At 46.3% G+C, this 12,040-nt stretch overlaps 1 protein-coding gene across 4 annotated transcripts in view; it reads right to left on the reverse strand.

The window, feature by feature from the left end:
* The window catches only part of LOC138510527 (zinc finger protein 454-like), a 628,028-nt gene that overhangs the window by 439,867 nt on the left and 176,121 nt on the right, over positions 1–12,040 (reverse strand). For all 4 annotated transcript variants that reach the window (XM_069626245.1, XM_069626246.1, XM_069626248.1 and 1 more), the window contains exon 5: positions 5,786–5,896. In XM_069626245.1, coding sequence (XP_069482346.1) covers positions 5,786–5,896 — 111 coding nt within the window. The remainder of the gene's footprint in view (positions 1–5,785; positions 5,897–12,040) is intronic.

Raw genomic sequence — 12,040 nt, forward strand, 5'->3', positions numbered from 1 at the left:
CTGGAAGTAACATTATAAAAAGCCTCAAACCTTCCAGATACCAAGGGGATATATGCCCGGCCCCAGTCATCAAAGACTGCGCGGAAGCAGTTGCACCTTTCATTGCCTCTCTTAACAATTCTTCATTCTCCTGCAGCACAGTTCCAGCTAGCTTAAAAGATGATTGGAACCTGCCCCTACTAAAAAACATTCTAGACCGAAATATCCCGAACAACTATCGTCCCATCACAACCGTCCCGTTGCTCTCCAAAATTCTGGACAGAGCAGCTTACATTCAGGTTCACTTGGAATCTAACAACCTCTTGGACCTACGCCAATCTGTATTGCGAACAGGTCACGGGACAGAATCAGCACTTTTTGACATAAAGAATCAAATGGATGAATTTCAAAGACACCGCAATATGGCTCTCCTTCTCTTACTGGTTCTCTCTGCGCCCTTCGATTTGGTTGACTGCCAAATTCTCTGCGATCACCTTTCCTCAGCAGCCAATTTCTCAGCTGAAGCAACTACTTGGATCTCTTCTTTCCTCTCCAATAGAACCATGAGAGTTTTCTCACCTTCTGCCGCAGCACAGCCAACCCTGTCACCTGTGGTGTCCCTCAGGGCTCCTATGCCACACCCACGCTTTATGTCTTCTTCACCAAGCCACTCCTCAACCTTCGACACTCAGGGTATCTCCTACACCAATTATGCAGATGATACCCAGATCTTTCTACCCCTCACAGGAAACTACTCCACTGACACCAACACTCTGGGCGAGGTGTATCACACCATTCAGGCCTGGATGGCAAATCACTCACTTAGCTTTAATGATGACAAGACTGAGTTGTTTGATTGTCTTGCAACTTCAGTTAAACAGACTTGACAGAGCTTACAAATCCTTCGTGATTGATGGCATCAATATCCCAGTCTAGGAGGAAGTCAAAGCCCTCAGAGTCTACTTGGATTCCAACCTGTCTCTTTCCAAGCAAGTCAATGCAATTGCCTCTCCAACAGCCTATACTACCAAATTAATCAATGCCAGCAGACCTTTCCTCTCCCCAGACAGCTGCATCACATTAGCAAGAGCACTAATAGGATCCAAACTCGACTAATGAAACTCCCGACTTGCCGACACCTGCTCTCGCAACAGCAACAAGCTGCAAATTATCCAAAACAATGCATTGAGAGAAGCATTGAACATTCCAAAAAAAGATAATATTTCCGCAGAAATGTGCACTGGTTACCTATCCCTGATCGCGTATTGTTTAAAACTTTTGCCATCACCCACAAGTGCATCTCCAGCGTTGCCCCTAAATATTTGTCGCAAAAGTTCAAAGCTCAAGCTACCAGACCTACCCACTCTTCATACACTTGACGCCTCACCACCCTGAGAGTCAAACTTCAAAGATCAGAAGGTATTAGCTTCCCGGCGATCGCGGCGAAGTACTGGAACGCCCTACCACCATCATTAAGATCAGAAATGTCATACTGGTCCTTCCGTAAGCACCTTAAAATGTGTCTTTTCTCAAGATTGGGAAACTAACTATGTCTGCTAACGTGTCCCCACCGAAATCACGGACAATCTTTTCTGCAACTAGTAAACATTAATGTACTGCCTTGCCTCTATGTTGTATTCTTCTTATGTAAGCAGCGGCTTGGTGCTTAAGGCTTTAGTGCGCTATGCAAAGGTTACATTTAATCAATTAAATTACTGAATACTTCACCTACTGTTACACATACTGATGAATTGTGCATCATTTTGTGTTAATAAAAAGAAGTTTAAACTAATTACTGAACACTGCTTTCTGCTCCTTTAAGATGAATGACCGGTACTTCCAATCCATTTTCTTTTAACTCGTCACACTTTCAAGTAGGACCTACAGGTAGGCCACCATGAGTCTCTCCTTTCATGGGACCATCCACTTCATTTCAGTCGGGAGGAGTCTTCTCTCCCACTCCAATCATCAGTTAATGAGTTGGGCATCCAGAATGCCATATGCCTTTTTTTGGATGCACATTATGTGGGAATTTCATACAATAACTCAACAGTTTCACTTACAAACTCCACATGTCAGGACCTCTCTTTTGTTAGAATGCAAACAGAAATCAACTTTTAATGCACGTTATTTTCATTGTTAAAATGGTGGGGTTTCACAAGTTTCCCTGGGACTGTGACAAAGGCTTTACGATTCTTTCCTGGGTTAGTCCTATGACGTCTTATGTTCTCTGGCTTAGTCCCCAGGTGACACTTCTTCCCTGGTTCAGTCACCAGTTGATATTTTTCCTCCTCTCGTCCTGACCTCATTGAAGAAAGTTGTGACTGGGTCTCAGAGCCCTGCATGTGTCTGCACATTAAGCCCGGGCAGTGGTGGCAGCTTGGAATGGACGAGGTGGAAATGGCTCCCAGAAATTCCTGCCTTGAGAATGGATACCTGGGCCTTTCCATAGGTTGGTCAGGGCGCACTCCTCCCTGTCAGGCCTTGAGGTTGGGACCCTAATCCTCAAACCCCCTGTTCTATTCTACCTCAATGACGAGTCACAGCAGTATCATGCCAAAACGGACCTCTTCCACCCCTCAGAGTCTGATCTCATCTCCTTGATGCTCTGCCACATGTTTGTTTCTCTACCCTTCCCAGGGTCCCCCTTTCTTGCATTAGGTTTTGCTTCTGGAACCTCTGCCACCTTGGTCTGCTTAGGGCTTGATGTGCCCTCTCCTCCAACCGCCTCCTGAATGCAGACCACCTCTTCCAACTCTCCTCTCAACCTCTTCCTTGATATACTAATGTCTCTCCTCCAATGTCTCCTTCAACTTCCTCTGTTCTGAAGTTAGCCTCCTCCTTTGTTCATCTGGTTTATGTCCTCAAGTCCACACTAATCCATTACACTGTACCTCTCCTTCACTGGTCTTCCGTCAAGCCTCACCATTCCTTTTAGACATCACCTCTCCCTTTACTGTGCTTCTGCCTCTCATCACCATTTATTTCTCTTCCTCCTCTCAATTACTAGTCTTCTGCCTCCAAGGATCAAAATAAAGATTTGATGAGCTAAATGCAGTTTATGGTCATCAGGCATCACCCAGTAAGAAGGAGCTGCCTCTGGAGTGAGGGGCTAGTAAATCACAGGTCACAAATCTAACGTCCACACATTAACCTGGTGTCCATAATATAGAACCCATCATGCTTTAAAAATCTTCTACATCTGTCCTAATTCTTCTTTATATACCCTCCCAATCACACAAAGTTAATGTCAGGTAAGTATGTTTGTATGGCACCAGTTGGTTAGGGAGCCAAAAGGAGGTCCAGGTAGCTGTTAGGGTCAGCCTCACCAAACCCTTCTAGGTTACAAGCAGGAGCTAATTAGCCCCCACGTCCTGGCAATTTTTAAGCCTACGTCTCTTCTTCCAAACACCCTTTCGCCTTCCTATTTTCTTGTCTGGTTTTCTGTCTATCCTCCTCGACACTCCTTTAATCTTTCTCTTCTCCTTCACTGGTTTTCTGCCTCTCCTCCCCTTCACTGGAATTCCTCCTCCCCAACTCCCCTTTGTTTCCACACTACGGCTTTCTCCTCCCAATATCTCTCCATACCACCTTTTTATCCTCCACCACCTTCAACTTCTCCTGTTCTCTGGCTACCTCTCTAGCTTCATTCCTCCTGATTCTTTTGCTCATTCCACCAGCTTCCTCGAACACTCCTTCTCCACCACTAAACTCCCACCCTGCAACTCTGAAACTCCCTTTCCTTGCTGTACCGAGAGCTGGCCCTTATGTAGAACTTGAGATTAATGTATTTCCCCTGGTGACCTGGACGGGTACGGTGTTTACTCTGAGCATGCTCAAACCCTTGGATTCCCTGTAGTTCCAAGTCCTGGGACGAAGTGCAAGTTGGGCAGTAGCCACCTTGTGGCCTTTTACAGAAGGTTTTGTCACTGTTCATTGGGCTTCTCCAGTACACTTCTTTGTCCTTGCTGGTGTCTTAGTCCATTTCCTCATTAATTTTGTTTCGTCATTGTCTAATGGTTCCAACTCTTCCCCGCTTGCACACATTTCTACTACTTAATCTGAAATGCTGCATGTGATTCAATGTGCTAGATAGGCTCTGGCCCCAGTCCCTGTGGTCTGAGGTTATAAAAAGATGATCTACTATGTTAGGGTCAGGCTGGGGCATCATGGCAGTCTGCAGCGTTGGCGTTTTGACTACAATGTTTGGGGTTAAGTGCAATCTGTTTGGTAGTGTTCATGCCCAAAGTGCAGGCTACCCAATTTCATTCCCTGCTGAAGGATTTGCATTTGGGTCCGTCCGATTCCTGTGCCATGCCGGGTGTATGCACACCCAATATATGCTTTATCTCAGCGTCGCTCTGTGCACAGAACTGTGAACGAGGCCCAAAGTCTTCGGGAAATTACTCACTTCTCTCCTACACCATTAACCTCTCCCATGGGCTTTCTTTTTGGGGGGAGGTTTCTCCCTTAGGAAGGTAATGGTCCTCCTGAACTTGACTGTAGACACTGGCCACCAGGTATTAGGAGCCACACTTCTCTTTAAGAAATATAGCAGCCCTCTAACCTGGATACTTGCTGACTACCTGAGGGACAACTCTGCAATCCTTCATTTACCACCTTTATTGGTTCCATCATGGAGCGGTTGGATGACCTGGTTTCAAACGTCTTAGAGTATGGGACAGCTGTGTGCCATCTTTGTATCCACACTGGTGGGGCAAGAGAGGCAAACTTTGCAGCAACATCATGCTCAGGAGTAGATGGCAGACTACGAGTGAAATTGATGCCTTTGCTCTGAAGTACTTCAAAATGTACAATAAACACTTTGCTCAAGCCCAACCATTGAGCTCAGAGAAATAGGGTAGAGCGCCCATGGGTGTATGATTTAGGTAAAAGGAAAAGAATGCATGGACGTGAACATGGAGTAAATACCTAACAATATCATCTCACTTTCATGGTGCCAGTGTTTCAATATTTTACTATGTCACTCAGACTGTGCTAAACCCTCCCAAACCTTGGTTTTCCACTGTCACCACCTTCCAGTCTTTTCTTGACTGGGCCACACTCAGTCACCAGGCTTGGCAGTCCCAGAATTATTATTCTGGAGTTCACCTTGGGGAACATTTTTTATGTATTATTGGGTAAATGATCCACCAAACGTTAAGGGTTTGCCTGAGCACACCCAAAGCCCCTCAAGCATCCAAGTATCACAACGTGTGGTATTTGACTATTGTCCAGATCTGCCTTCAAACATAGTTCAATTCACCCCAAACATTTTAGCACGGTTACATGCAATTATAACTAATGAAATAATAACTAATACAAAATAAAATAGAAAATATAACATTCATTTTTCATTGTTTTGGGGTGGGGTTCCAGCCCAAATTCCCCCCCTCCAATCCCCAAGCCCTTTAAAAAAATACTTTTCCCCCATCCCCAAAATCACTATTCCCTCTCCCAACCCCATTTTTAGTTTTTTTCAAAATTAGCTGTTTTGGAATTAGTCGTTTTTAATTTTTTCATGAGTTTTTTTGTATTCGATATAATCACTGCATACCCTTTGGCACACACCCCAATTTTCTGCGCCATAAAACTATGATCCACTTAACAGGACTAACATACACCCATATGATCACCTCTGCACCCCCTGCTGAACTGCTCCCTCCCTTTGGTATACAGCACCCATTCCCTCCTTCTCATCCCCTTATCTTTGCTCAGCTTCCTTTTTATTCTGCAAACTTGTCTGTGTAGGAGATAGGGGTCACATACGTGGTGTGCATTTTGTGAATTAGCAAAATGGACTCACCTGTGGGAGAAATTACATTTACTCTCCTCTCAGAATCCTGATGATCCACGGAATAAGGATCCACCTCATCTTTAACGCTCATGGAAGTTACTGGGATGATGACTGCTGGCCCTGCATCAAAAGGTAAAATATACGTACTCCTGAGAAAACGACTTTAATGAAGTGAACATTTTTTGCTTTTCAACACAAATTTCTCTGCACAATATGTTGTGACAAGGCCAATAAATAGGCAGTGTCAAAAGAGGGGGGTGGGGAGCATGAACACGTCTCTGCTGGATGGATGCCACGGTGAATGCCAGAGCCAGTCCCAAACACTGAGATTGACTGTGGCAACAGAGAGCGCCCCAATTAGTGCCCCCCACCCCCATCTCCTTTGTGTGCCTGTATTTGAACAGAAACAGGACTACAGCCATGCCTCAGAGTGCCTGTGCTCAGCAGTATTCTTTTACTGTTTCAGATGCCAGCACACGAGAGAAAGAAGAGAACCCAGCAAGCACTGAGATGCAAGAAGAGAAACCAGAAAAAACCTTAAGCAGTTACCTGCACGAACGAAGCTCCAGTGCTGCAGAGATCTTATCAGTCTGACTGAGTGGTTAATGAGAGAGACACCCACTGGAGCCATGCAGCAGCAAAGAGCAGCCATGCTCATGCATCAAGAGGCTGTACAATGAATGTGACCGGCAATGACAGTCAGTAGTCCCGCAACAAACAATCCACTGAACTGCCATAGACTTGAGAGGGAAAGGTTCCCCAGACTTACCCTAGAGATCACTGTCACTGTGACCGCGAGAACGAACTTTGACATAGGTATTCCATCCCTGCCAGATCTACCGGTACTGTACAGCAAACCTGCACAGAGAAAGCAGGCAGGGCTAAAACCCGCTTTTAGGCATCTTTGCACAAATACACAGAAGGGGATGGGGACGAAAGCAACGAGATTGGATAGGGGCGGGGGTCAACCCTTACCAGGGGAGGATATATAAAAACAGGGGGCAGGAAACAGGAAGAATGGGTGAATCAAGTGAGGAAGAGGTGGATGGCGACTAGCAGGAGGAAGGAGTGAGCAGCAGATTTTGGAGACGGGTTTTGGCACAAGTGAGGTATTGCCTTAGGATTAATAGTGGTTCTGTGGAGCGAGTGTGCATGGGTGTGAGAGGTCTGTGTTGTGAGGGGTTAGAAATGTGAGGCAGACAACTTTCTAAAGAGTTTTCAAAATTAACAATGTTATTAAAGGTTGGATAAACGCCTCACTATCCCTACCCTGCCGAGGATTTCCCTGCCTAAAACAAACTATAAAAGGAAGCACTCCAACAAAATGATATTTGGCCCTCACACTTGTACATTCAATAAAGCAATAAGGAAATGCATGGTAGGTCAATTCAACAACTATATATGGCATGTAATCACATTATGACAACCGTCTCTTCTCAAAACCCATGGTGAGTTTTCCTTCCCCAGATCCGAGCAAGGTTTTGCTCCACAGTTCAAAAGAAAATAAGGAAATCTTGAATTGCCAGAACATTCCGGACACAGTTCTGAAGGTGTAAACTCGGTAACAAAATTGTACCCCAGAAGTGAAGTATGTGTGAAAGAACTGTATATAGCAGGAAAGTTACATGCTGACAAACTGAACTGGTGTTTGGAACTGAAATGGGCCTAAGCTTAGGGAAGGGAACCCCGAGAGGCCGGGCAAAGTTGAACATTTATTGGTTTTTGATGCTGAAGGAGTTAAAACCTGGGAAGGGAACCCCGAGAAGATTGCAGAGGAACTGTGTACATTTCCTTTAGTTAGGTTTTAAAGTTGAAAGAGTTAAAGCTTGGAGAAGGGAATCCCAAGGAACCTAAGACATTGAGGTGTTTGAAACTACTGCAAGAACTGTGGAGAAGGTCTTATGAACAGCCTTGTGTTGATCAAACTCATTCTTGTGAATCTGACCAACCAACACCTGGTGAGAAGACCACCTGAAACCAAGCTTGGTTTCTTCTGTCTGTTGAATCACAATATTTTTCTTTTAAGAGACTTCCTAACACATTTTCGTCAAAGGGTGAGGGCAAGCATGGGTTTAGACACAGACTAATTTTTACTTTCGACTTACAGTCTTTGACGGCCCTTAGAAACATCAGTTAAGGGAACCATCCCTTAAGTGTTGGTACCAGTTAGGCATTACGCCAACCCAGGACCCTTAGTAAAAGGTTTTGAAACCAACATATTTGAGGCTGTGCCTCTCTTGATACCATGTGTATTTCATAACGGGTATACTCACTCGCATGCTTTGTGCTTCACAAAATAAAGTGTGCTTCAGAGTTAACTTCCAACTTCGAACAACAACAACTTCACCAGGTTTCTTTGGCATACATCTTTAAAGCCATTTCGGAGAAACATGGAATCACAGTGCTCTTTAGGACTCTTTGGCAACTATGCTCTTTCCCTCTGGATAATCTTCTCCAGAAATCTAGCCTGTGTACCACCTTTCTTTCCCCTCTGCACCAACAGACAAACAGTGATCAGGACATGGTATACTTTGTTTCGGCAATGCGCGTTTATGCCAATTGGTGATCTGTACTTCACAAATCATGAGTAGCACGCCTTACAAGTCTTGGGTTCCCCAATGATCCCCTCTCACCTTAAAACATTTATTGTATTGATATTGTTGAGTTGTTAAATACTCTTGGCTTGGGCAATGCTTGTAGGCTTTTGATTTTAACAGGAATTCCCCATAGCGTTTTAGGGCCTCCCACCAACTCACACGCTTGCTTGCATATTCATTTTGATTCAACAAATTTAACTTCCGTTGGTTGTCAACAGTTCGCTATTCAGAATTGTAAATAGTACCTCTTTCACTGGCACGCGAGAGAATCTGCCTGCTGTGAACATATTGACAGCAAAGGAGTGCTCCGGAAGCACTTGCACGCCGTGAACACAACGGGTAAGTCGCTTGTTCTGCTACCCTGGGGAGGTTCAGGTTCAACCCAGCCACCTGAAACCTCCAGTGAGGGAACACTTCCCTTGCTGCTTCAAACTGCGTGACCTCTGCACAGCGCGTCTTCAATAAGGGGTTTCCTCTTCCTCCTGACCGGTACGCCCTCCCCCCCCACCGCCACCCATGTGATCCTCCCGCAGAACACCAACCCCAGGGTCGGGGATCAGGAAGCGTCTGCCTTTCCCATGCCACATGGGACCGGTCCCAGGCCAGGAATAGGGGAAGGGGGAGTGAATCATTACCGATTCATCACAGTGCAGAGAGGACAGTGTAAGGTGTGACTGAGAGGGCGGTTACAGAGTGAAACAAAGATGATTGAGTAGTAGTGTTGAGAGAATAGTAGCAGTGTGGAGCAGGACTAGTAGTGTGGGAGGAGGACCAGTATTGTGGGAGGAGGACCAGTATTGTGGGAGGAGGAGCAGCAGTTGTAGAATAGGAGAAGTGAAGGAGTTAACATCAAAGTGTGGAGGCAGGAGAGAGGAGGAGTGAAATAACAAAGGAACAGGAAGTTGGTGGGGCGGCGACAGGCGAGGAGCAGGTAGAGTAGAAGGGAAAGGTGAAGGTCGACGTGAGTGGAACCAGGTAAATATTACAGAGTAGCAAGGCACAACATACTAATTTACACCATTAGTACACTAACCTGTGGTGAGAGTAGGGAAAGTTAGGAAGTGGCTGAGCAAGTTAGTGGGCCTGCTTTCCGAGAGAACACCTTTGGTATAACGTGGATATTAGAAAGTAGGAGGTCAACAACTGGTAGAACTAACAGGGGGATACATACACCTGGGCTAAGAAGGAGGTTCATGGGAAGGTGAGAAAAGGGCAGCCATAGGCTCCACAAAGAATTTAATACACTTGAACCATCCTTAAGACTGGAGTGTTTTCTGTGCAGTCTGACACCATGAATAGGAACATTGAAAACTGAGCCACTGTGGATTGCAAATGCACTATGTGGAGATCTGGAAACGATGTCACTTCACATCGTAGACATTCCATTCTCGCCATCTACTACTGAAAGGGACAGAGCACAGTAACAGCTAGCACTCTGCATTGGTCTGTTCAATGACCCTCCATTTTGCTTTAATACACTGCTTTTATGGTTGTGAGAAATTCATTGGCCAGCCAAAGATGAATGGAAGGTAAAGGTGCCCAGCGCTGTGCTGTGCCTTTGCTACTACACAATCTACGCTCCACTATTCGCACATCGGTAAACCAAAGGCTCCCCAAGGTGATCTTCGATATCTTTTCTGCAGTTTGCACGTGCTCACAACCAAATCCTGAAAGAGCGGCCAGATGACAGAGTAAACAACAACCAGAATGAAAAACAAATAGGAGACAGACAACCTAAGACTTCCAAAATTAGTAAGAGTAGGTTAACTAGAAACTACTGAAATACTCCACTGAGCAAAAACAAACCAAAATACTTTAACTGTGTAACATGGTTTCACGGTTAAAGGCTTAAAAAATGTGGTCTAAGTGTCAATTAACATCAAAGGTGGTAGACAAATGTTTGTAAAAATATAAGGTCTGCAGTAAAGCCCTTAGTAGATTAATGCTCTCGAGCTGAAATTAACTTCGATGCAGAGCATATGTGGGGGAGGGGGGAACAAGTGACTTTCACTGCCCCTAGCGCTTTGAGGGTGGATACCATCCACTTTAACCCAAGCTCTAAAGGGAGTGTGTAGCCTTAAATGCCTTTCACTGCTAGCCAGTCACGCTGAGGAAGGAAGGGATAGCTTCCTGCTTTTTGAGCACTCTAATACAATAGACTTCAGGCTGTCAGATGCATCCATTAAGCACATAAAGTGGACACTGTGATGAATCCAGTGGAGTCATTAATGATCCCCCAGAGTTAACCTTCTCCTACCTGATCCTGACCCTGGGGGCAGCTATATGAGGGAGGATCACATGGGAGGAGAGACTCCGGGTAGATGGCGTGGCTTGATTGGAGGAGCCTTGGTATCCCCATTTTTCCATGAAGAATACCCCTTAATATCCAATACCTTAATGGCCTATTGCCAAACATCTACAAACCCTTGTAAGGAAAATAGAGAAACCTTTTCCCAAAACCCTATCAGACAAACCTCCATCCCTGGTGAAAAAGGTAAATGCTCCAAGACCACCTTTCACAGTTCTAATTATCCATCATATAGAACTGACACATCATGCAGAATTGTTGAAAGTGATTTTCCGATCTAGCCAATAGAGGGCTCACCGATTACAGTGAGCTCTTCCCCCACAGGTCCTAAAAGTGGCTTGATCCCCACTTATGGACACCCCCGCTGAAAACTGGAGTGCGATTGATCTATGAAGATATACCCCCTCTGAGGAAAGAAACCCGTCGAAAATTGGTGTAGATTTCACCGAGATACGGGTGATTAAGACGACGACTACAGGTTACGACCTGCTGCGACAGAGGGAGTGGAAAGCAAAAGTACTGGAAAGCAGGCAGCCGTGAAAGAAGGCCCTGCTGTGGACTCCGAGGGCGCAGGAAGGCATTGAAGCTGTCGGAGGCGGCCAGGACAGGGGCAGGGGCAGGGGCACTGGCCCCCAAGGGGATTTTGATTGCAATACCCGGCATTGTGAGTTAAGGAACCCTAAGAGGAGGAACGTGGAACGGGCAGCATCACGTCTTGGAGGTGGCACCCTGGCTGGGCACCAGCGGGGAGGAGGTAAGTCCTGCCCAAACAGGCCCCTGTATGGACCCCCCCCCAACCCTGCTTGAGCCGGGCCGAGTGCACACTGCCCCGAGGCGACTCTTGGTGGGGGGGAAACTCGCACCAGTGCAGCACGTTGGACCCGTGCGGATCAGGGGCGCTGTGCATCCTAAAACCCAGAACGAGCCGGTGACCACGTGCTCAAATTCTTTTTTCCGGCACGTCCGCATAAAGGACTCCTTAGTTGTTACGGGGGAACGCATGTGGGATATGATACGCTTCATGTCCTGAAGCGCTCAGTACGACGACGCTGTGCGGTAACTGGGGATTGCTACCTGTGGCGACCCGCGCAAGAAAGGTGATCCACCCACGCCACCCGCAGCCGTCTGGACACCGTAACAGTTTCATCGCATTGCCACACACGCACGCTCCCTACAATGGGGAGAAAGCAAGTTGCGATCCCCCCTGGCCTCCCTCTGCCTTTCAGACCACATCAGTAGAGGTGGGCACCTGCGATGCTTACTCGCCCGGAGGGGCCCAGAGCTAACCAGGCACCACTCCCTCTCATAACGGACCACAAGTGATTAGGGAATCTGGACACCCTGAGCTACGCACAACTA

This window comes from Ambystoma mexicanum, chromosome 6p (assembly GCF_040938575.1).
Source record: "Ambystoma mexicanum isolate Mex_15411 chromosome 6p, UKY_AmexF1_1, whole genome shotgun sequence".
NCBI lineage: Eukaryota > Metazoa > Chordata > Amphibia > Caudata > Ambystomatidae > Ambystoma > Ambystoma mexicanum.